Genomic DNA, 26,722 nt, shown 5'->3' on the forward strand with positions numbered 1-26,722 from the left:
ATGGCGGCGTACAGTCGCGCTCAGCTGCTGCTGCTGTTGTCGTCCGTGTGCCTCTGCAGTTTCGGCTCCGTCCTCGGCTTGAAGGCTGCCAGCGGCCCGGCCGAGCTTCACAACCCGCCCGTCCTGAGACCCGCTGATCCGCCGGCGAAGGATGCACCTGCAGCCGCAGCCGCTGGGGCCTCACAGCCTCGAAGGGCGACCGGTTGGAAGCTGTCGGAAGAGGAGGCCTGCCGGGAGGACCTGACCCGCCTCTGTCCCAAGCACACCTGGACCAACAACCTGGCAGTGCTGGAGTGTCTGCAGGACCGCAAAGAGGTAGGCGCCCTCCCCACGGTAAAGTGTTCGGGTTCAGGTGAGGTGATGGGCATCTGCTGGGTGTGTCGCCCCAGTGGGTTTAGTCACCCCGGTTGTCAGCATGGCTGTGATGCAGAGGTGAACATCTGCACCTCCATCCGTGTGACGCTCCGGGCAGCCGTTTAAACACACTTTTTCTTTTAGTACGTCAAAAATCCACGATTTACCCGACATCCACACACGCATACAGAGATAGTGGCGTATTTAGTGCTTTTAAAACTCTGTGTGTGTGTGTGTGTGTGTGTGTGTGTGTGTGTGTGTGTGTGTGTGTGTGTGTGTGTTTTTTGTTTTTGTTTTGTTTTTTAACAAAAGTGAACAAAAAACGTAGTTCCTTCAAAAAACGAAACTTGAAGGTCTTCAAGTGCTAAGTGTAGATTTTATCCCAAATTGATATCTACCTGTTAGTTTTCTCTTACTTGCTTGTGGTCAGTTGATGAGACTGTGTGAAAAGCCCCTCATCCTGAAAATCTGCTCACTTTTTTATGTTTAAGTAAATTGTGTGTTTTTCAACCTAGGAATGTTCACACTTCAGCACAGAGGCTCTTGCCCTGTGGCCCCAGGAGTAAATAAAAGGTATCCCCTGTAGTAATCCACACTACTCTGTCTGTGTGGCCTTAACTGATGTTCCATGAGCACAATCAAAAATCATGTCTGCTGTTATAAATGCTTATAAACTGGTTGTGTTTAGGCTGTAGGCTGAAGAGCAACTAGCTAAATGAAACCTGATTAGTCTTTAAACAACAAATAGATTAATCTCTACCAAAAATATCAGGCTTAATCTGATTAACTGTTTAATCATTTTTTAATTTATTCCACGTGACATCCCGAATGAACTTCACCCCCTTCTCGACCTCTGCACCTGGCAGGGCTGTCTCAACTGCATTCTGTAGTTTAAGGGAGAGGTTTTAATGTGCTTTGTGCTTTTACCACCCCTCTTTCCACCTCAGTGCAGTACTTATTAACCTGGTGAGGTGTGAAGTGTGTGGTGTGAGTGCAGTCATCCAGCTGTCAGGTGACTTGCCGGCTGAAGTTAAACCCCAGTTAAACATGATTCCTGTCTTGTTTCTTTGTGCCATAGTGACGAAGAATACAACCAACTTTCACACTCTGTGCCTGTTTAAAGATTGGCCGCCTACATGCACAGATTCTCTTATTTTTATCTAATTTCTTTCCATAAATAAACAAGCAAGGGACACTACTACAACTAGAGATCAAATTATTTGTTTGTTAATCAGTAACCGCTGTGGTCTTGCAGTTCTTCAGTCTCACTCTTAATGCGTCCAGTGAAGGATACCCTCACAGCCTGCTTTATTACATGACCATATGATAAACATACAGTGTTTATAATAATAATAATAATGGATTGGATTTATATAGCGCTTTTCAAGGCACCCAAAGCGCTTTACAATGCCACTATTCATTCACTCTCACATTCACACACTGGTGGAGGCAAGCTACAGGCAAGTTTACAGTCTGAATCTGATTTTTTCCCCCCAGATTGTTATCTTGCTTTCTAGGTCAGTTCATTTCTTACCTATTTAATTATTTTAAAAGTGTTTCCTCATGCAAAGTGTCCTAAGCTGCACTGCAGCTATTAGAAGTGATTGTTCAAGCAAAGTCTCCTGCCTCGTGTCATTTTTAAATTGAACATCTTTGGGTAAAACACTAAAGCACTTCTGAAGAAGTCACCCGAGCTTGTGACGTGACTATAGTACATTTCGTGATGGTTTTAGTTGAAAAATGCTTTAAATTCAACAAATAATTATACATACATACAGCGATATGTTTTTTCCTTTATATTGTAAATGTTTGCTTTTTTGTCTCTGCTTTAAAAAAGTTGGATTCAAATCTAAAGAAAAATATATCAGTTTGATTAAAAGGCTACACACACACACACACACACACACACACACACACACACACCAACTTAAAACAGGGTCAGATTACTCATTAATCTCTTCCTGATAAGATCCTTTACACTAGCTCATATTTATAAAACAATCATAAAAATTTTAAAACCATATGAAGGGTTTTGGAAATACTGACTTGAACCGTGTTATTTTATTTCACTTGGCTTTTTTTGTGGGGGTTTGGGATCACAAATTTAGATCTATTCCAAGATTTCACATGTATCAGATATTTTAAAAGGAACAAAAAATTCAGCGGCCCAAATTGAGACCTAAAAATTCAGCATATAAGGAATTTGTTCTGTCATTTGTATCGTACTAAATTCCATTATTTTAAAAGTACAAGCAGAAGACATTTCTCTGTTATGCTAGATGTATAGATTGTGTTCACTTTTGATTTACTTTGATGTTTAAGTTATTTATTTAATTTAGTTTTATGTATAATTGTTTTTCCCAGTAGGAAATTTGGTACACAAAGCTGAGAAAAATGCAGAGTAATAAGACATTCCTGCAATAAATTCTCTCTTTTCTTCATAAAGTTTACGGTGAAATGGTTTCAAAGAGGAGCTGATTTAACTTTCTGTCATTTCAGAAAAACGCAACAGCAATTTTCCTCGTATAAAAGCACTTTGAGTGCTCAGTTAGAGTAGAAAAGGGCTAGATACTGTAAGAACCAGCCCATTTACAATAATTACCCCACACTTTGTAGTTTGGTAACATTCAGGAAAGCATGAGAGCCTCTTGTATTGCACTGAACATTTAGCTAGGTCTAGCAAAAAGGAAGGAGGCTGGTAGAGAATCTACCTTGTTATTTATATCCACACTCACTGGTCACTTCATTAAAAAACATCTTGTTAATATTGAGTTTACATCCCTTTTGCCTTCAGTGCTTCCTTAAGTCTTTGGGGAATAGATTCAGTAAGTTGTTGGAAACATTCTTCAGAGATTTTGGTCCATATTGACATGACAGCATCAGTTCCTGCAGATTTCTGCACATGAATGATCTGCATTTCCTGTTCCATCACATCCCAAAGGTCCTTAGGTGGATTAAAATCTGTTGTTCATAGAGAATGTTTGAGTCCAGTCAAAAAAGAAACCAGTTGAAGATGATTTGAGCCTTTTGGCATGCTGCATTATCCTGCTGGAAGTAACTATCATCTGATGGGCTACCATTCCATTACAGCATCACCATCACTGTTGATACAAGGAAGAATGCATCCATGTTTTCAAATTCTGACTCCACCATGAAAAATCTTGTATTAAAGACTCATCAGACCAGGAAACTTTTTCCAGTCTCCTATTTTCCAATTTTGCTGAACCCATGCAAATTATATTCAGGTTCCCTTTCTGACAAGAACTTGGTGTGGGCTTCTTCTGCAGTAGCCCATCTGCTTCCAGGATCAATGTGTTTTTTGCTCAGAGATGCTCGTCTGCATACCTTGCAATCACATTACTGTTGCCTTCCACTCAGACTAGAGCATGGCACCAACAAGCACACCACGTTCAAAGACACCTCAGTTACCTCTCTTTCTCATTCTGATCCTCAGTTTGAACTTCAGCAGGCTGTCTTGACCCTTGCTACATGCCTAAATACTTTGCGTTGCTGCCATATCATTGGCTAATTAGATATTTCCATTAGTAAGCACTTTAACAGGTCTACCTAATCAAGTGTCTGGTTAACATAAGTTGGCCAATATACAATATAGAGCAAAATAATGAAAAAAATATAATTTAATGCAATAGAAAATGACACATGTTCACTGATAGACTTAATACATTTAAAAGACATTTTGTACAGTGATAATAGATTTCCATGTCTTTTATCAACCTCAGTCATTGTCACAAATACAGCAAAAGCTTAAAGTATCACCACGTCAGTCTCATTTTGCACTGTACTCCACAGATATACACAGTTACATGGTTCTGTATAAATAGATAATGGAGGACAAAATGATGATGATAAAAGACTTAACATATAATGTGTTCATAGCCAATAAGAAATTATAATTGCTTTACATTAAAGAATATTTTAAATGAGCTATCTTGCAAACCATTTGTTACACAACCCGTACTGTCCCTGAAAAAAATTTCCCTTGTGAGTTTTTTTTTAATCATCATGTTAACTTCATCTGCTCTTTCACTCACACACACCACACACACACACACACACACGAGACACCTCCTCCAGCAGCCCTGAGTGATGCCCTCTTTACAGAGATAATTACATTGCTTTGACTCTATAACAGCTGTGGCCTCCCGAAGAGGTAAATGGCTCTTATAAATCTGCCTCTTCTCTAGAGAAACACACACAGACACACACAGACACACACAGACACACACACACACACACACACACACACACACACACACACACACACACACACACATATAGTGGCAGTAACAGGGGCAGCTGAGCAGCATGAGCTTTCAGTACACCCAGTTTGAGAATCTATTTGTGGTGGTGTAAGCCCTGAAATCTGACAGCTGATAGACGTCTGAGAAACAGCAACACAGTTATAAAGTAACAGCAAGTCACTTTGCAATAGCAGAAAGAAGCCAGGGATATTTCTAGAGCTGTGGTCATTAAGGCATTGTGACAAATAATAACTATGGGGAGATAGCGTGCCAGGATGCTGTGTAGCTATGGGTAGCATTTGCAGTCCTACAATTCTTTTTTTACTCAGTGTTTCTGCTTATACCGTAGTAACATCGTTGTCCTAAGTGCAATGGTAAATGGTAAATGGTAAATGGCCTGTATTTATATAGCGCCTTACTAGTCCCTAAGGACCCCAAAGCGCTTTACATATCCAGTCATCCACCCATTCACACACACATTCACACACTGGTGATGGCAAGCTACATTGTAGCCACAGCCACCCTGGGGTGCACTGACAGAGGCGAGGCTGCCGGACACTGGCGCCACCGGGCCCTCTGACCAGGATTTAAATGTTCAGGATTTAAAGGAAACGCTGATGTAGTCACAGAGAAAGAGGCTACCGTTGGTCCCGTCAAACAAAAACAGCCCCAGGCGGGTCATTAATACAATGGACAATTAAAGCTGTTTATGTTTAAATTGATGATGAAGTATCTTTAACTCTGATAGACTGCTATTTCCTTTACATTAATTTGGATGGTTTAACAGGGCAAAAGCCTATTCGGTGGTGGAGGTGTGATGATTTAAGCTTGTGTTTTTATGCGTAGGCACCTTTCAGTTATTAAGTCGATCATGAACCCTTTTGTACACTGTAATATTCTAGAGTCAAATGTGAGGCCATCTGTATGACAGATAAAGCTTGTTCCAAACTGACAAGTTCTCATCTCTTCTTGGGGCTCCTAGTGTCAAGTTGTAAGCATTGCCTCTACAATGACACATAAAAAGATCTCTAAAAGTTTAGTTGCGTTAAGGGATTAGTGATATCTCTCGGTGTGTCCATCTCCATGAGTAGTTTCTGCTGTATAGTTATTTCAATGACTTAGTCGCAGAAAAAGCCAGGCTACTTTTAACATGTATAGAGTTGTACATGTAGAGTCTTCAGTGGAACACATCAGCCCCAATTTGTTTTATCTCTCTGCCCCTTACCAAGGCACAATTATCCTTTCCACTTCAGTTTGATCAGTCTAGTTGATTAATATGGTCTTTTTTCAAAAGCCTTTGATGTGAATGGATCAGCTCTTCATTAATTAATAACTCATAGTATGACTAGTTTTTTTTAGTTTTTTTTTTAATTTGGGAACCCACCAAGGGTCTGTATCCTTATTACACTGATTTCTTTGTGTCTGAAGCATTTAGTGGAAATGAGAGTTTAAAATCAAAAGAAGGCCTTTTGTCGCTGTTCCCGTGGGCGCAGCAGAGTTATCACAAAGTGCTTTCATGTCTTTTTACAGCAAAGTGATGTGGAGATGTAAGAAGAGCTTCTGCTGCTGGCTTTTGTCTGATAGTCAAGGATGTTGTGGGCGAGTCTATGAAGAGCTTCTGCTGCTTTGTTCATATTAAACTGCTGCGTTTTGGAGAAAAAAAACATTACTTTGCTCAGCGCTTTAGGGCAATGTTGGTGGTATTTTTGAACTGTTCTTTCTGAAGCTAAAGGGACAGTTCCAAAAATGCACTCTATGTATTTTCAATCTCACTCAGTTGCACTAAAATCCTACCTTCGATTTAGCCATGGAGCACGAGTCTAGGTTTTACATAGTAGGCGAGTCAGTAGGCACATTTCTTGTCTGCACTGCTTTCCTTTATTTTTGCAGAGGTTGGTTTTACAAAAATGTTTTTTCCGAGATATTAAAAAACCCCTTGTTGAACAAAAGTGTAACACCATCTAAATTGACTAAGGCAACAGAACTTCAAAAAATGAAAGGCTATAGTTTATCTAAGCCTTATGTATATTGTTCTGAAAAGTGGCTGACTGAAGTTGAAATAGGGTTGATATTATGTAAGCTAGTGTTAGCTCAACGTTTCTGCAAATCGTACTTGGCCCACCTCTTTTTGTGGCTACTAGAGCACAGATTTATTCATTTAAAATCATCTTTCAGGATAGCAACATTAAATAATTTTATATGCAGATAGAAGAATTCTACCTTGTGATAAAAGTCCTAAATTGTACAAAGTAACTTTACAAAAAGCGAAAATTTAGCTTTTAGGCCACATTACTTACTAGTAGCAAAATTTACCCGAGTTTCCAATCAGTTTGTTAATAGTTCAGTTCCATCTTTTCTTAGATGTCATGCTAACATTAAACTACATTGGGTGAAGATAATAAAAGATAATACAAATATAGCTTCGCTCCTTAAGTGTATATATTGACCAACTTAATTGACCTATACCAATTATTAGCACCCGGCTATATATTAACCAATATTATCTATTTGTTGATTTATTGGGACCAACATTTATAATGGCCAATAACTAAAAGTAAAGAAGCAATGGGAGAAACACCCGTCAACCATATTATGAGTGTTGATGTTGCATAGTTTTCTGTCAGAGGGCGCTATTCTGTATTGGAAACACGTTTACAAGTCCATGAACACAAGCATAGCTGAGCATAGTGTAAATCAGTAGTCAACAACTTTTGATAGTAAAACAAACTTTATTTTAAAAATGCATATATTAATTAAAACGGTCTTAAATTCTTAGATAACTGTGCATAAACAAATTTTAGGGAAATCTGTTTTTATGTGTCTGAATGAAAAAAGCGTTGCCCAGTATATCAGATTTTTAAATGACCAAATCTTGGTGATATAAAATCAGTCTTAACAATCGTCATATAATGAAAATTAGCAACATTTAACTGGAAACTCTGCCTATACTCACATGGCCTTAGGAAAATGGACTGCTTGCCAACAAGCTCAACAGTTTTAAAGGGTTTCAGTGTAACTAACCGTGCCTTTGCTGAGTCTTGTTGTTGGTTTATTAACCAATGCATGGTGCAGTAGGTTCAGCATATAAATATAACTAATAAAACAAAAAACCTTCCGATACCTCTAAACACACTTACTATCTTATTATATCTAGTTTGTTCAACCAGTGCACAAAGAAATACAAGCAGGTGCTGGAACTTTTTCCTTTTATCTCTGGCTATGGTGCTGCTTGAAAGTTGGAGTTTGTCAGAGTTGGTTTTTGGTTCCGATGCGTGTTTAGGTTAGGGTGTTGCCAAACTTGGAAATCTCATTGTTGCAGCATGTTGACAAAATATGGCAGTAAAAATACCAAGGTAGCCCTTAAAGCACAAATGACTATTTGTGTCTCTCTGATGGAAGCATGGATTAAACTAGAGTGTTGAAAGATGTTTAAATCTACTGAAGCGCCTTGAGGCGACTGTTGTTGTGATTTGGCGCTATATAAATAAAATTTCATTGAATTGAAGATTCACATTTCTCCCTCTTTTTGTCTTTCTGCAGGAAATTGATATTGCTCCTGACTGCAACCATGTGAGTATTTGTTTTAAAACACACAAATTCACGCAGAACTTTTTAATCAAACAGTACAAGTGTGAGACAAAGAAAGATATAACAGAGGCGTGCCTTCATACTCGGCTAATGCTGTCAGGCCAAATCAAAATTTTAACCAAGTCTGTTTGGCTTAAAGTTAACTCACCAAGAAATCAAATGTGATAATTAGCCTTTTGGATATGCAGGGTGGTACATACCTGTCCTGCTTGGACTGCTGGAATTATTTCACTGCATCTGACAGATTTTTAAGTCAAAGTTACTGTTATTTGCCCCTGCTGTTAAAGAATTTAAACCAAACATATTGAAATATGTAATTTCAAAGGTTGACAGAACATCCTAACACACACAGCTGTGATGTACCAACTGCTGAAAAGTTTACACTTAAATTTTTGGCTGAGTTTACGAACCTTTGTCACCTGAGGACTCTTTTCCATCCATGTCTCGTGATCACTGCGTTATGCCTTTAATTTATTCATAACAAATATTTGTAACATTTATGTCATCCCCAACTACTGCAGATATAATTGGTTTTAGTTTTGTCCTATTTGCTTAACTCTATACTTTTCTGTATGCTCTTTCCTCTCACTCCTAATCAGTCATGGTAGAGGTCTGCCCCTGCCTGAACCTGATTCTAGAGATCTCTTCCTGATAAATGGAAGTTCTTCCTCACCACTGTAGCCAATTGTTTTCCTTATAGGGGATCATTGTAGTTCTCTCTCTAATATTTCAGAGGTTTTACCTTACAATATAAAGTGCAATGAGATGACTGCTTGCATGAAATATATTTATATAATATTAAAATGCATATAAAGGAGTGAACATGGTAAACGTTCTGCATGCAAGTATGTTAGTATGTTTATTGACTCAGGGCCACAACCACTACTGTAAACTGGATTATATTATCTTAGAAATATGTCTTAATATGTCCATAAATAGTAAACAAGTAGAAATGTAGAATCTAATACAATATCGGTCTAAAAAGCAGTCTGTGCATACTAATTCAATTCAGTATATTTTTTGGAGCAGTGTCACAGACCTGCATATTTTAATGCACTGTACAATCGGAGAGATTATTGGAAACATTTAGAGAATTTAAAATAAAGCAGTCTAATTATCAGCGACCGCTGACCATGATCCTCTCTTCTCTGTTTAACAAGGTCCTTTCACATTCTCTTCCCCACTCTAAATACTAGCTTTGAAGAACCCACAGCTTCCACACTGCCAGCTGATGACCGTCACTGACATCAACGCCGTCTAACTTTAAATTAGGAGTTTCTCCTCTTTTTGCGTTAAGAGCTTCCGAAAGCTCGTCTCCGTGCCTTCTGGATGATAAACCTTCAATATTCAGAGTTCAGGGCTGCTAACAGCAGGCAGTTTTATGAAACACCACAAGGCTTATGGAGCACTTGGACTGTCTTTATTACAGCATGGAAAGCACTCGCTGCAGTTGACATGTCACACGCTCACTTGTTCTATCTTATTTTCTCGGTGGACCGACTTTCAGTAGCTGTTGTTTGTGGATGCTGCAGCTGGAACCCCTCTGATAAGAAAGTGATACACAGAGTATTAGAAAACAATAAAAAGAGCACATTGGAAGGTCTTATTTCTGTCATTAAAATCCTTAAAAAATCATCAGTCTTCAGGATGGGGACTGTCTGATCGTTCAGGCGTAGTTCTCTCTGAATAAACTATTCTTTTGTAAAATCGTTCAGGGTAGATTACTTAGATTTGGACTATTTCAACATCACATTCACAAAGAAACTTTGTGAGTTTAGAAGCTGCTTTCTCAAGAGAAACTTTTAACAGTTGTGCCTCCTCCAAAAATAAAGAAGAGAAATTATCTAATTAAATGCAATGCTTTATACGACCACCACAAACTCTTTGCTACTAGTTGTAGTTAATGAGTTGGCTTTTTTTTAGTCATGTTCACTATGTTTCATTTCTAATTAACATATAAATTGGATTGTAATTGAAATCCTAACTTTTTTTTCCTCAATCAGCTTCTGTGGAACTACAAACTCAATCTAACCACAGATCCAAAGTTTGAATCTGTGGCCATGGAGATTTGTAAGAGCACCATCACTGAGGTCAGTCTGCCTTTGACTCTACAGGGAAGTTCTAGGTCTGTCCTTTGCTCTCCTCTGACCTGTCAAATGTTCTGCACCTTCAGATAAAGGAGTGTAATGAGGTGGAGCGAGGGAGGGGCTACCTGGTGTCCTGCCTGGTGGATCACCGTGTTAACATCAGTGAGTACCAGTGTAACCAGTATATCACCAAGATGACCAGCATCATCTTCAGCGACTACAGGTTGATCTGTGGCTTCATGGACAAATGCAAAGAAGATATCAACAGCCTGCGCTGCGGCAGCATCAACATAGGACACAAGGTCAGGACTGTGCAAATATATGCAGAAGTTAATAAATCATAAAATGGAGTCCATAAATCAGGAAAGGTTCATTTACAGGCTTTTCGGGTTAAACGACAAAAATAATAAGGTGGCGTAACCAGAGGAAACCCACCTCTCCAAGTGGCAAGTGCAGGCTATTTAGTGCTTATTATAATACACAAAATCTCCATTTGTATATGATGTCCTCCTACACAGTCCACAATTGGCGCACAAGTACATCTTAGGCCTACAAAGGTTCTTATCAATATTACATATTATATTGTAATCATGTTGCCTAGTAACCCCCAGGAAACGGGCTAAACTAACCCTAAGATTTTTAGCATTTATGCACTTGCAACACTTGTTACTGTTATTTTCAAACATATAAATAGTGTCGAGTCTTGTACTGTACCCACGTTACATTGTGTCCTGTTAAGTTCCATTTGGTAAAATATAGTTGGAAGTTTTTGCAAATCCCATTAATTTCTTTCTCGTTATATGGAAGAGAAAGTCAACCCACTCTTTGGTCTGCAAGAATTTTGTAAGCCAGCTGGAATCAAACCAGCAACCGTTTGCTTGCCAATGGAATGTGTAAACCACTACATTATGACACCATGCCTATAGATCATCAGCATATTCAGAGTGTCATTGCCCTCTCTCTGAATCCCTGATGTCTCTTTACAGGACATTCACTCCCAGGGTGAAGTGATCGCTTGTCTCGAGAAGGCGTTAGTGAGGGAGGTGGAGCAACAGGATCGTGCTCATCCAATCAAAGAGGAGTGTCAGAAAGCGATCCTGCGGGTGGCGGAACTTTCCTCAGATGACTTTCACCTCGACAGACACCTTTACTTCTCCTGCCGAGACGACCGCGAGAGGTTCTGCCAGAACGTAAGGAGGCTCTACCGCTGCTTGCATGATGTTCATGCTTCCGGTGATCAGACACAAACAGTTAATGCATTCAGAAAATATGGAAATTATACATGAACTGGTTTCTCTTGGTTTCCAACTGTAGAAACACAAGCTGTGTGGGGCTGGCAAATCCCTTTAACATCTCAGAGCGGAAACCCTTTTCTACTTTTCTCCACAGATTCAGGCAGGAGAAGGGAAAGTCTACAAGTGTCTGTTCAATCACAAGTTTGAAGAGGCCATGTCGGAAAAGGTACAACCATCTCATTTATTCATCTTGTTCCTCGGCGTGGCTGACAGGGCTGCACGATCGTGATTGATGAAACTCTGTAGGGCTTTTGAGTAAACTTTAGTGAATTTGTTTGGTCTCTAATAACCTTTCTCCCCTCCTTCGCCTTCAAAGTGCCGTGATGCTCTCACCACTCGTCAGAAGCTCATCTCTCAGGACTACAGAGTTAGTTACTCGTTAGCTAAAGCCTGCAAGCTGGACCTGAGGAAGCAGCGCTGCAGCCTGGACACCAGCCTGCCGCGTGCCCGTGAAGCCCGACTGTCATACCTGCTCCTGTGCCTTGAAGCTTCTGTGCACCGTGGTGAGTGGTGTTGTTGTTGTTGTTGGTGGTGGTGGGGGGGGGGGGGGTGTTTAGAGAAAAACTGGTCATTAACTCAGGGTTGCAAAAATCTTCTTAATATCAATCTCCTGTATCTAACACTAGATTGACAAAGCTAGAAGATGGTGAACAAAGGAGGAGACCAAAATATAACTTAGAGTAAAGATTGGACTTAACCCTTATGTGGTGGACTTAAACTCTCTATATAGAATTTATTTGGAATATATTGTTAAATGAGACCTTGAAATCCCAGAGTAGCCAAAAAGTAAATGAATACAGCTTTAAGTAAAGAGTATTTCTTTTTTTATAAATATAATTGCAAACATAATGAATAGGGTGTGAAGTTATCTACATTTCATGTGCATTCATTGTTAATTGTGTTAGTAATAGGTGGTTCTTGTGCTACGCAGGGCATCCGGTCAGCGGAGAATGCCAGGGGGAGATGCTGGACTACCGGCGGATGCTGATGGAGGATTTCTCTCTCAGTCCGGAGATCGTGCTTCACTGCCGGACGGAGATCGAGGCCCAGTGCTCCGGCCTGCACCGCAAAGGCCGCACACTGCACTGTCTGATGAGAATCGGTCGTGGTGACCGGAGCAATGCCATGGACAGCGTCTGCCAGAACGCTGTAAGACCATTGCATGAAATAATCAGTCCTTCATTCAATCAGTCATCATGAAATAAAACTGCAAATTTAGTTATCAAAAATGTTGTTGTCAGTGAAGAACATTCAGATTTTGTATTGGCTAAATACTTCACGAACAGCAGACACGGTACTCTGAGTTGTCATGTCATGTCGGGCAGCATTTTGTTTGATCAGATTTGCAGTTACTGGGGGTTGATAGGTTGTCAATAAAATAATGACAAATAAATAAAATCCAGTTTCTTGCCATTAAATTTATTTCCTGAATATTCGAATATTATTTTTCCTCACTGCAGCTTCAGACTCTGATCCAGTCTGCTGATCCAGGAGGCGACTATCGGATCGACCGGGCTCTCAACGAGGCCTGCGAGTCCGTTATCCAGACTGCCTGCAAACACATCCGCAATGGAGACCCAATGTGAGTTGGTTACACACGTGCACACATGCAACTGCTTTCAGGTTAAGCTTAATCGGAATTTTAAATGATAATCAGATGATACTTTTTAAATGTAGTTTTTATTAAGACTTACATAAGTACATAAGCATTCATATTTTCACTGCTGCTGTTACCGTGACCGAGTACAACAGTGACACGCTGCTTTTTTTATCATAAGAATATTAAAAAAGGAACCAAAACAGACACAAGTGCTAAAATTAATAGTCTTAATTACCATGACCACGATTTAATCGCGTATGTGCTTAAAGTTAAGGGGAGCCGCACTGTGTTGAAAATTACGTAATTACCATTCAGCATATTGTAATTCAAGTAGTCTAGAGGGAGCTTAGACTCAACTGCACCTTCTCTGGCTTCTGCTTTTCGGCTTTAGAAACTGTAGCATGAAAGATTGAAAATATCCATGTCGCAGGTAAGATACAGTGCGGCGATAGCTGAAACGTAGGACTTTAACCTGGCAGATTGGAGTTTGATAAAAACAAAAAAACAGCATATGTTTATCCCATAGGCATCACATGTAATTGTTAACGTTTAAAACAGGGGGCTTAAAACAGCAAGAGAGACCTGCAGGAGAAGGACGCCTGCTTTCAAAATCTGCCTTTTTTCATTCTTCGGATTCCCTGGTAAACACTGATTCATGTGCTGGTATGTCTGTGTGTGTCGGTGTGCAGGATTCTGTCATGCCTGATGGAGCATCTGTACACAGAGAAGATGGTGGAGGACTGTGAACACCGCCTGTTAGAGCTTCAGTATTTTATATCCAGAGACTGGAAGTGAGTGTGCCCGCTGATGCTGATGGGAATGCGACAAATCGACATTGTTCAGCTGTAGAACTTTCTCTGGTGTTTAAGCTTGTTTTCCTGGTTTATATTAAGTCCAGCTAGATACTTAGCCTCTTTTTTTCATCAGCACGCAAAAGACGTTGTTCTACAGCTCACTGAATTCAAGCATGGTTCTCTAATAGGGTGAAGTGCACTATGGCAGCAAGTCAACTTGTGGCATTTGTTTCCTATCAATTCAGTTCCAGTTCAATTCAATTCAGTTTAATTTATATAGCACCAGATTACAGCCGTATTCACCTCAAGTTGTTTCATATTGTAAGGTAAAGAGTGCTAAGGTGCACAGTGGGTAAAAACCACCAGCGCTCTGCTAAGGAAAAAACTGTAGCATTGCAAACCTCCTCTGGCATTAACATCAGCGCAAAAACTGAGTGCTGGGAGCTTTGTGGTGTGGGATTCCATGCCCGAGCAGCTCCTGTAGGTGTAATGCACAGGTGGCCCAGTAACTTTTTCCATGTAGTGTATCAGAAAATGTGGCAGGCTGATGATTTTGGGAGTAGTGATGGGTAACATGAAAAAAACAAAAACAAAAAAACCAAAAAAAAAACCCAGCTGAAACTGTACAATAGAATGACTTGAATCAGCAGGAAACAGGACTTGAAGGTCTGTTTTGTGGGTGTGTTTTAGTATCCATTAAGTTTTTGTCTTCCAGACTGGACCCCATCCTTTATAAGAAATGTCAGGCTGACGCCGCCCGCCTCTGCCACACACACGGCTGGAACGAGACCAACGAGGTGATGCCACCGGGTGCTGTCTTTTCCTGCCTCTATCGCCATGCCTACCGCACAGAGGAGCAGGGAAGACGGGTATGTTGACAGCAGAAGCAAACACTTTAGACCGCACTAAGCTGTTTAGGTATAATATTTTGGTTGGTTCAGGGTTATATTTGGTCATAGCAGCAGGCATAACTCTGTTTTTTAAATTTAACAGGCGAAATCTGAAAAGCAGGTAAGAACTCTGATTTTACCTAAATCAGCTCGTACTGATCCTGGTGAGGAGTTAACTGGATGATGATTGTAATGGTGATGGTTGGAGCGAGGCTGAATCAAACTGTTAACCCCGTGGTGGCGCTAGAACAACTCGGGGCATGATCAGAGTCAGTCTAATGTCAAACTTTACTTCTATGGAACTTCAAATGTTTAAAAGTGTGAATGATGATGTGTCTGCATTAAGTTATGAAAAGTATCTGGAACTTTTGGTCTTAAGCATCTTGCCGACGCTACAGGAACCTAAAATTAAAAGACACCCAAACTAATGCAAAAGTGCTCTTAATTTTGGTATATAGATGGTAAAAGCAAGTCCTTCAGAGGACAAGAGCACATTTTAAAATCCATCATGAAACTATGAAAGCTAATCTAGGAGCAGGATTCAGTTTAGTTGTTCACTCTCGTGACACAAATTGCTACTGAAGTGCTGGCTTGTACCCTTCTAAGTCACAGGTTCAGTAGTTCAAATGATGAACCCTGACTGCTCTGCTTTGTTTTGAAAATCTGTATAATCACTTTCTCTCTCTTTCCAAAAAATTAATGAGTTGGAAATCCACTTCGCCCTGATTTTGAGTAATTATACTGATTATAAAGAAGACCCTTGACAGCTTGATTTGATATAATTATATGGTCTCAGTAATCATGGTGTATGCATGTGTCACAAACCTTCAGTGTGAGCGCCAGTTCAGAAAAGTGGGACATTTTAGCTGTTTCACACATCCACACAAAAGAGCCTTTACTACGTGTGTAAATGCACAGTCATTTGGCAAGCTAAACACGCTTGGATTAAAACTTGAAACTGTTGAGCAGCTGCAGGAAAACAAGTGGTGCCACTAAACAGATAAACACTAAAGATCAATATTTGTCATGAAAATTAATCAGTTTAAAAAAATAATGAAAAAACAGCAGTTGAAAAGTAACTTGGCGCAAAAGAAAATGCTTCAAATCGTGCTTCATATTCAGTCCATGTTGTGATGATTTAACTTCCCTCGTGTTTTAAAAGCAGTGCATCCAGATTGGCTCATGGTTGAAAGCGCTGTCTTGAAAATGCTGTCATGAATGATGCGTTTTTTCTACAAATGGAGAAAAGTTCTGCTTCGTGATAGAGTTTTACTGTAGGCAGCATGAAACGTTCCACAGAGATAAAAAGCCACTCGAGGTTAGTAATGCGTCGTGGTACATTCAGAGTCTGCGGTGAATGGGGATGGTGACCTCAATCAATGCAGGCTGTGTTATTGTAAATCAGTACATGAGTAACCAGGAGAATTCAGGTTTTTAAAGATTTTTCAACTGCTCAGTTGAGAGCTACTCACACTCACCACACACAGTGGGCTGGTCAAACAAACAACACACACACACACACACACACACACACACACACACACACACACACACACACACACACACACACACACACACACACACACACACACACACACACACACACACACAACGGGCCCTTTCCAACACCTCGTGCAGACCCACACAGCGGAAATCCACCAGAAGCCTCTCCCACCCAACGCGCCGCTCTCCTCCAGCTTATATCACCTCTGGAAGGTAATTGGTGATAAACGAGGGCAGACGAGCAGCAGCTGCTTCCTGAGGGAGACGGCAGGGGCAAAGAGAGACAAGGGGGAGGGGCAAGAAAAAGGAGGAGGAGAGGGAGAGGACAACACCACACCCACACACTCCCACAGCCTCACGGAATGTAACAGTTTTTTTTAGCTTTTTCATCAAATTTCCTGAAAATGACAGATTATTGAAAATAAGGATTTACAAGATGACAGAGGGGATTTCTTTTTGGCTTCCTAGCTGGTATAGCAAGTCTGGGCTTTAATCTCTTGGTCACCAGGTAGCGCTGCAACACAGTACTTTAGTGCAGGTCATATGGTTTTCCTTATTTTGTGTTGTATAGTTCTAAAGTTCCCCAAAAAATTCGATCAGTACAAACAATCCCAAGCTCAGGGTTCAGACTGCTACTATAGAGTACTATGCAAAAGCCTCGAGCAGCCCTTATTTCTTCACATAGTTAATGGGAAACTGGTCCAGTAAAGTATTATAAACATAAATGGAAATTCATGGCCACCTTCTTCAGTCAGTCAGTCTAGTCTTTGTGGGCAGTTCTCTCAGGTGCTTTGCTGTTTTTTTCCCCTTCTTTAAGGACATGACTTACTTATATTGTTTGTCTGTTGTAGATATTTTTTTAGGTCTGCCACTAGTTTCCTCAGCTTTTTGAGGGACACGTTTCACACCATTCCGAGACAATTTCAAATTGGCCTGGAGTTAGGTGTAAAAACAGTCCTCTGAAAACAGACTGTACAAAAACTGGATAAAAAATGAGGGGAAAAGCAGCAGAAGTCAAACAAAGATCTTCTGAAAGCTGGAGAACTGTTGCTCCGGACCATTTTTTTTTTTTTAAAGTAGAAGAAACTCACTTTGGATGCAAAATACAAAGAAATGAGGGGTGGCTCAGGACTTTTGCACAGTGCCGGCTCTGTATGATCTCAGAGCAACCAACCGCTGTTTAAATCTTCTGTTTGTGAGAGGCATCAGGTAGACGATGAACTGAGAGGCTACATCAACACCCAGTGTAAGATACCCATGTTTTTAACTATGAATCATGCATAATACCCCCTTTTAATCTAGTGAGCTACATATAGCTTACAATTTATACCCCTTTGAAACCCATTTAATCTACATTTCATTTAATTTAATTAACTAGCTATCCATTTCCTCCATCCAAAATAACATGATAATGATAAAAACTGGAAGTCCGGGTAAGGCCCCAACCAGAGAGAGACTAACTGAGCAGACTGAGAATGTAAGCAAACAAATAACAAACCAACTACAACGCCAAACATAAAACCCTGTAAAGGGTGTTCTCTGCCAGCAGGGTCTGTGCAATTCTGTTGGGGAAAAAAGGCAAATGATTGTGACAATAATGTTCATTATATATCAGAACCTGGCACTTACTAAACTACTTAATACACATCCACACGTCATCATGGGTCCTCACAGAAGAAAACTGTGAATGGGTGTGTGTTTCAACCTTGTGACCAGTGATGTATGTGTTTGTTTGCAGTTATCTCGGGACTGTAAGGTGGAAGTTCAGAGGATTCTCCACCAGAGGGCGCTGGATGTGAAGCTGGACCCAGAGCTGCAGAAACGCTGCATGACCGACCTCGGCAAGTGGTGCAGCGAAAAGACAGATGCTGGACAGGTGAGCACACAGCGGCCGTTACTGCTGCTTATATCTGTTAGAGTTCTCTGACGCCATTCTGGCAGCCTGTGGTCTTTGATGTGCACACAGTGTCATAAATCCTGTGGCTGGAAAATACTGGGACTAGTCTAGTTCACATGTAAACCGGCCTATAGATGCAGAGGTTCACACATTAGGGGCTGCCGCACAGTAATGGTTGAAATGCTCTTGTTCTTGCTGCTGAATGTGTGCCTCTGTCCAGGAGCTGGAATGTCTGCAGGATCATTTGGAGGACTTAGTTTCCGGCTGCAAGGACGTCGTGGGCAACCTGACAGAGCTGGAGTCAGAGGTTAGCAAAGCTAAACCGAAAGCAGGCAGGAGCTGTTAGAGAAACAGTGTTGACACAAGTGGTTCTTGTCTCACCTTCACATTTATGACCCGTTGCTGTCTGTTTCGTTGTTCAGGACATCCAGATCGACGCTCTCCTCATCAGAGCCTGTGAGCCCGTCATTCAGGCACACTGCCACGTGAGCATATTTGACTTTACCTTAGGACACGTGAGGGAAAAGTGGTGGCGGTAACCTGTTGCATGCCCGTTTGTGAAGTTATGTAGAGTGGGTATTGTGTCAAAGAGACTTTAAAACATTTTGTCTTCAAACCTCAAATGCTAAAAATCTGCAGGGTACGTAAACATATGTTTCAGTTGCTCACAGTGCTTTTGGTCTTGTTTTTTTACTGTGTTCATGCCTACACATGGGTTGGCCAACACTAATGCATTCTTTTCTGTTGCTTGCATTAAAATAAATGTTATTCAGTGTGGTTCCTCAAGAATATACACGTTAAAATAATCAAAGGAACACTTTTTATTTAGACTATAGCATCAAGTCAGTGAAAACTCTAGAATATTGGTCTGGTTAGTTTAATAGCTCAGAGGGTTGTTAATCCAGAAGAGAGACAATTACTTTAGAGAGCTGGACAAGACTGTAGGAGGTCCTTAACCCATCAACAGGATCAGTATCTGTTCTTTTGTGTAAGAAGGAACGTTTTTTTGAGCCGTGTATTTATTTTCCGGGGTATAGTCGGAGCATTTTCATTTATTCCACTGAACAACGACACTGTGGTGGTGTTGTGCGTTGTTGTCCCTGAATGTCACGTAAATAGAAAGATTTTGGATGTTTGCATTGTTATTTGTGTGTGCAGGATGTAGCTGATAACCAGATCGACACAGGTGATCTGATGGAGTGTTTGGTTCAGAATAAACACCAGAAGGAGATGAATGACAAATGTGCAGTTGGGGTTACACACTTCCAGCTGGTGAGTGATCATGAAATTCTGTTTTCTGTCTCTGTTTCTCTCTTTACTCTGTGATACCAGTTTCTTTTTCTTGTTGTTCTTGTCTTTGATTTTGAATTTTATCTTCAAAGAGCTGATAGACTCAGAGAAGCTTTAATATTTGAATATTGTTTTTGAGTTACACAATAGTGACAACAAGAATGAAATAAATGCAAATAATTGTAAAAACGAAAAAAGGATAATACTATCACCATAGTATCCCTGTGCTTCTCTCTCAGATTCAAATGAAGGATTTCCGGTTTTCCTATAAGTTCAAAATGGCCTGCAAGGAGGATGTTCTGCGCTTGTGTCCAAACATCAAGAAAAAGTGAGACTCTATGACTGCTAACCAATGAGAATAGTGCAAAATCTCCTTGAGGTTGAGCTTTAGTTTAACATTTTAACTGATTTAATTGGACATAAGTGACTCTCTGTGTGACCCTGCAGAGTGGATGTTGTCATCTGCCTCAGCACCACAGTGAGGAATGACACGCTGCAGGAGGCCAGGGAGCAGAGGGTGTCTCTGAAATGTCGTAAACAGCTGCGGGTAGAGGAGCTGGAGATGGTACCACACACACACACATACGCACACATGCAAACACACTCAGACTTCTTTCAGACAGTCTGCCAGCCACAGTGTTACCTAACCCCTAACGTATCCATGACAACACAATGTTTTGCTTATGTCATTTGATCTCAGCACTTTAAACTTAATTTTAGACTGTATATAAAAATGGACATAGCATCCAGGTATAAAAAGTGAAGCCAACATAGAAGTGTCTTCAGCCGGGATTATCTTTAAATTTGGTTAATTAGCTAATGACTGTAAACTTGCTCCTCACACTGTTGCCAACATGAAAGTGTAAAAATGTACAGACAGTTTCACGTATTTTTGATGGATGGGTCAATAAACCTGCAGTGTGGGAAAAAGTCAAAAGCCTCCTTATTGTCAAAACAGTGGTGACACCTATTAGCTAACATTGAAACATATATGAAACACACAAGTAGCTTAATAGAAAAAAATAGTGTTGCGCTAACGAATATAGTTATTGCATTGACATGTTCCAACAAACAGATTCAATTCAATTCAATTTTATTTATATAGCGCCAAATCACAACAAAAGTCGCCTCAAGGCGCTTCATAGATACAGAGAAAAACCCAACAATCATATGACCCCCTATGAGCAAGCACTTTGGCGACAGTGGGAAGGAAAAACTCCCTTAATGTGCTCCATCATCTTGAATAGATGTTTTATGTATGTGTCTAGAGACCAGCCGCATACGTTTTACACCAAAGGCAGAGGAGAAGAGAACTTGTAGGTGCTAGTGTGGCATAGAGGTAACATGACCGCAAGCCTCCTCTTCATTACCGCAAGCCGAATTTCCTGACCTGAACTCAGGGCTCTAACATACAAAAACATGAATAAACGTGCACATTTATTGCCGGGATTGCTGCAGTTACTTATTAGCAACAGGTTAGACATGCAACCTTCCAGATAAATAGATGTGAACTTCACTGACTCGTATCGGACTCTTTACAGTTTTACAGCCTCCACAATTCACTAACTTAATGTTTTATTCAATATGGCTAGAAACCAGGAGCTGAGCTTATAAACCTATAAGCTGGGAAGTGTTTACTGAGGTCATAGAGAAATCCTTCTATACAACTGGAAGTCTTTTTGTAGCCATGGGAGTTACCCGAGGCCCATCTGCATTAACTTCACTTTTCACAAGGAGGATAAATCCATCTTTTTACTATGTTCATAGTGCAGCACTGGTGACTGGAGTTTTACTGTAATATGAAAGAAATCTTGCAAAGTTGATCTTTCCTGGTCAACACTGATCGGGAATGTCGCTATAAGAAAGAACTTTTCTTATCAGTATCTCACGATAAGAAACCGCTACTTCCGGCTGTTCAGTGGTTTAAACACTAGATGTCCTTTATGACACAACCCAAAAGGGACATGTGTCTCCATCTTGAATCGGACTAGGGATCTTTTCCTCATTAAGGGAATGTGTAAACTACGACACTATAGAACCACCAAGTAATGTTTAAGTCCTACAGTTTATAGACCAGCATTAAAGTTAGTGTTTCCTTAAGCATAAGTTTTTTTAGGATTTATAAAACTAGACAATAACACACTACTGTGTGAACTGTGATACAGAAAAGCACCACGGGACATTTAATCTGTAAAACCAGGTTCTACTTTGGTTCTACTTTTACTTTTGTCAAAAATCAGTTTTGTAAAAATTTTTCTAAGAAAAACACTAAAGTTTCCTTTTTTTCCCTCTCATTCAGTCCGAAGATATTCGGTTGGAACCAGAGTTGTACGAGCCCTGCAAGTCAGACATCAGTCGTCTGTGTCCCAACGTAGCATTTGGTAACGCTCAGGTAGGGAATGCAGAGTGTTGTGTAAGAATAGAAGCATTGTATTGTTCTTTTCTGCTGTTTGCCTCCACTCTTTATCGTTCTCGTCTTCACTCATCCTGGCCCTCTGCTCCTACTCAGATGATTGAGTGTCTGAAGGAGCAGAAGAAGCAGCTCAGCCAGCGCTGCCACCAGCGGATCTTCAGACTGCAGGAGGTGGAGATGAGCGACCCCGAGCTCGACTACCAGCTCATGAGAGTCTGCAAACAGATGATCAAGGTGATGGAGGCAGGAAAAAGGGAGAGGAGATCGTGGGGAAAAGCACTGGGACTGAATTCTGTCATTGTGGTGCTGTGTCTTTGACTGAGAGTTGTGAAACCTCACTCTTTTATTAAAGTTTTTTCTCATCTATACCTTTGTGCTGCAAAACCTGCTGAAATAGTTTGATAGGAAACTTCTACTGATTTAATTTTAGCAGTGGTTTACATTTTATAATCTTAGCACATATTCTTTATATAAATTGTAAACCAAAAAGTAGCTATATGTTTAAGAAAGATTTAAAGGAGTAAAAACGTGAGTGTTTTACAACCTGAAATGAGTAAATGGACTTAATTCCTCTTCACAGATGACCCACGTTCTGGACTTCCTGTGATTTTGCACACATTTACCTTTCAGTTACTTTTTCTGCATATTTACTTTTATATGTACAGTTTTACAGCCTCACATTAACTGTTTAACACAGTGTGACTAAACTATGGCTTTATGGTCTTTTTGGAGTAATTGTCAGCGTGTTCCTAGATCTCATTATCTGTACAAACACCATTACTCTCTCCTGCAGCGGTTCTGTACAGAAGCGGATGCCAGGAATGTGCTCCAGTGTCTAAAGCAGAATAAGAACAGTGAGCTGATGGATCCCAAGTGTAAACAGATGATCACCAAGAGGCAGATCACACAGAACACAGGTATTCACACAGAACCACACACAACCACACACAGAGTCCCGTAAAAAAGACCGTAGCGTCCTCTGTCCTCATCCTTCTCTTCCTCCCCCTTCAGATTACCGTCTGAACCCAGTGCTGAGGAAGGCATGTCGAGCCGACATCCCAAAGTTCTGCCAGTCCATCCTGAACAAAGCGAGCGAGGACGGTGAACTGGAGGGTCAGGTCATCGCCTGCCTCAAACTCAAATATGCTGACCAGGTTAGAGCACAACTCTACTAAGGTCGTGTTTGTTTCAAAGATACAGGCAGACATTGTTTTTGCTGTAAGTTGTAGTGTATGCCTTTCAACAGTGTTGTGAAAGACGAAAATCTATAACATGGTGATTGATTGTTGTGAAATTGTGTGTTTTCTGACCGGGGTTTGTTTTAGAGATTGTCTTCAGACTGCGAAGACCAGATCAGAGTGATTCTCCAGGAGTCTGCGCTCGACTACAGACTGGACCGACAGCTGCAGATGCACTGCTCAGAAGAAGTACGTGCTTACACACACACACACACACACACACACACACACACACACACACACACACACAAAGACACACAAAGACAAACAAATGAACAATTCTCTCCTCCTTTTTTTTCTCCCTCTGCAGATCTCCAGATTGTGCGCAGAGGAGGCGGCTGCCCAGGAGCAGACTGGTCAGGTGGAAGAGTGTCTGAAAGTCAACCTGCTTAAAATCAGACAGGAAGCCTGTAAAAAGGTACGTGTCCACAGTACAACATAAGATGAACTTGATTATTAGCATATTTCTGTTGGTTTTAAAATATCATGGACATTTTGCAGTGTGTAGAATACTGTACTAGTACAGTATGTTTCAGAAGGCTTCAAAATATGAAAGGAGCCAAAGTCTGAACACACAAATGAAAACTTTAGCGTCACTGTGACTGTTGCTTCTAGATGATCTCATTATTTTCATTCATAGTATCATAGAAGAAGGAGGGAAAACGGCTGAAAACTCTCATTAGCTAATTTGGCACACTTAGCAAAAAAGTCTAACATTAGCCACCAAAAGCTACTGGTTACACTTTCAGGTAACCTTGTATGTTTTTGTTTTTAGGTGTGTTTGTTTAGGTTTCACAGCAACAAAAAAATGCTCACTGAATCTTAATGTAAAAACTCACATATCCCTTATTTGTTTGTGTTTGCAGGAAGTCCTGAACATGCTAAAGGAAAGTAAGGCAGACATCTTTGTGGACCCGGTCCTCCACACAGCCTGTGCTCTGGACCTGAAACACCACTGTGCTGCCATCACGCCGGGCAGAGGACGACGTGGGTGCTTTCACACAATCTTTCTTCTTGTGCAAAACTGTCAGGCTGGTTAGATGGAGTCAAGAAAGTATTCTAATCAGAGTCCGCTTCCCAATCAATGACTGTTTACTAATAAAGTTTGCTTGTCCATCTTTACCTCAGCCTGAAAGGCTCATGGGGTATCATTGTTGTCATGCCAACAAAAACTCAAGAATCAGGCAACATAGGATTTTCAAATTGGTACCATAGGTGCTTCTACTAGGAGGCTGAGGGGTTTGAATGTCTTTTACTGAGATTCTTTTTACTGTGTTTGGTCACCAAAACTAGATTTTTCTGTCCCTCTCCATGCAGAGATGTCGTGTCTGATGGAGGCGTTACAGGACAAGAGAGTTCGCCTTCAGCCTGAGTGTAAGAAGAGGCTTCAAGACCGCATCGACATGTGGAGCTATGCTGCAAAGGTAAACATCAGTAGTTGGATTACTGTGACAATTGGGACTAGAGCTTCCACCCTGATGCCAACACACAGGTAGCATCAGAGGAAGAGTTGTTAGGTTGCGTAATGTAGTTGCTGTGAGTACCTCAAAACATTTGTGCACTAATCATTCTATTAGTGTAAAGATACTTCACTCTATCCAGGCAAACACTGACGCAAGCCCCCTCCCTCTGTGCTATAGGTGGCACCAGCAGAAGGCTTCTCAGACCTGGCCGTGCAGGTGATGACATCACCCTCCAAGAACTACATCCTGTTCATGATCGCACTGAGTGTGTGCGTCCTGTTCCTGGTGGGGCTGCTGTGCGGTCGAATCACCAAGCGAGTGACGAGAGAACTGAAGGACCGATAGAAGACTGAGCGCCCCGATGCTTCCGAAAGAACTGAGCCCTTAAACCTTTCCCTACCTTCCTCCTCCTCTTCCTCCCCCTCCTCTCTCAGATGCCCGATCTGTAACCAGCCAGCCTGCACAGTGCCAACACCAGTGCCCAGCTCTGGACCCCGTTACCCCCTCAATGAATCCTAAAATCTCCCTTTGGACATCTCCAAACTCTGCGATAGCACCGGCTGTCTGATTCAAGTGTTTTTCCTCAATCATGGTTTTTTTTTTTTTTTTTAAACAAATCTGCTTTCGCTGACGATCTTGTTTGAGGTTCTAACTAAGCGCTGTTCTTGATGTGACTGAGGGCTGTTGCTTCTGGGGCTAGAATTGCTCTCCCACCCCCCACCCCCCGGTTCAGTCCTGACGCTTTTATTTTTGTGATATTTAATGGCGACTGGAGCATGCAGCGCAACAGGAAACCGTTTCTTTGGAAGTGACTGCAGCAGCCTGAGTCGTTCAACTTTGTGGTTGAATTCTGACAAGTTCCTGTTGCTTTGAAACATTTTCTCATCAGTGACAAAGTCCCATCCTCTCTTCCTTCATCTGGACCAGTTCAGATCCATCTCGCTTCTTACTGACTGGAAATGAAGGTCCAGCTGCTCTCAATATTGTCATTGACTGGATTGTCCTGCGCACATGGTTTTAAAACTTAATTTAAATGCTAACTTCATTGCACTTTTGTTTGTTTGTTTTTTAACATTATGCCTTATTTATTGTCTGATGATGTTTTAGTTTCTTTTGAGTTTGATTGATCTTTTATGTTTTTTTCCTGGAAATCCAGCTAAATACAGATTTTGTAGTCTACAGTGAGACATGCAGAGACGTACAGCTGTGTATGATGGAGCTTTAAAAGTACTAATTGTAAAAGGTTTAAAACCTTCCAAAGTTAACTAAAATGTCGAGAAGAATGTGAAGAAAGAATTGCTATGACTTAGAGATGTCAACTAGAGCTGAACTAGGACTGGACTGTACCTTTCATGCAATACTCATTTTCACCATAAGATGGTACTTCTGTTAAACCATAGTAGCGAGGCAAAAAGCAAAACCTCTTGAGGAAATGAGCAGGTAACTAAGGCCTTTGTCATAGGCTTCAACACCAGTCAAAGACTTTCTGGTGAATGGTTTCTATAGGTTACTGGCAGTCACAATGAGGTCCTGGCCCAAAGGCTTACTTTGTGTTGCGGTCACTAGCAGAATGCTGCGATTGCCCAGAGTGTTTGCCAACATGTCTGCAAACTCTTGATAGCTAACCACAAAGTGGTAGTGAAACTTAGAAAAGTGTAACACAAACAGGAAACTGAACCCATTTATCTTTAAAGTAAAAGTTGTACGTAACCATTGAAACCAACACTTTTCAAGACGCAACATTTACGTCTTGAAGGTGATTGATTTCTGTCTGTGGTCTGCGTGACACTCTTTTACATTTTACAGCCACTTAGTTTAGGGAGTTTTTCCTTCCCACTGTCGCCAAGTGCTTGCTCATAAGGAGTTGCCTGATTGTTGGGGTTTTACTCTATATTGTAAGGTAAAGACCCTACAATAATATAAAGATCCTTGAGGTGACCGTTTTTGTGATTTGGCACTATATAAATAAAATTTAATCTTTAAAAAAAAATTGCGACTAGTTGGGGAGTGTTTGCAGACTTTTGTACAAACTGTACAGCACTGTATGC

The 26,722-nt window shown here is 40.8% G+C and overlaps 1 protein-coding gene across 1 annotated transcript; it reads left to right on the top strand.

The window, feature by feature from the left end:
• LOC146640132 (Golgi apparatus protein 1-like) lies at positions 1-25,300 on the top strand. The gene is made up of 26 exons (XM_085350144.1): positions 1-315; positions 8,157-8,186; positions 10,208-10,294; positions 10,378-10,593; positions 11,278-11,481; positions 11,681-11,752; positions 11,903-12,089; positions 12,518-12,735; positions 13,047-13,168; positions 13,876-13,977; positions 14,696-14,849; positions 18,112-18,249; positions 18,491-18,577; positions 18,693-18,755; positions 19,429-19,542; positions 19,800-19,888; positions 20,008-20,125; positions 21,860-21,952; positions 22,070-22,207; positions 22,767-22,890; positions 22,985-23,127; positions 23,299-23,400; positions 23,522-23,629; positions 24,078-24,198; positions 24,529-24,635; positions 24,852-25,300. The coding sequence occupies exons 1-26, from the start codon at positions 1-3 to the stop codon at positions 25,017-25,019; spliced, it is 3,420 nt and encodes a 1,139-aa protein (XP_085206270.1). The 3' UTR covers positions 25,020-25,300.
• Positions 25,301-26,722: the final 1,422 nt, after the last annotated feature.

This window comes from Diplotaxodon limnothrissa, linkage group LG1 (genome assembly GCF_057381915.1).
Source record: "Diplotaxodon limnothrissa isolate DT_005_m linkage group LG1, D_limnothrissa_male_GT1.1, whole genome shotgun sequence".
Lineage (NCBI taxonomy): Eukaryota > Metazoa > Chordata > Actinopteri > Cichliformes > Cichlidae > Diplotaxodon > Diplotaxodon limnothrissa.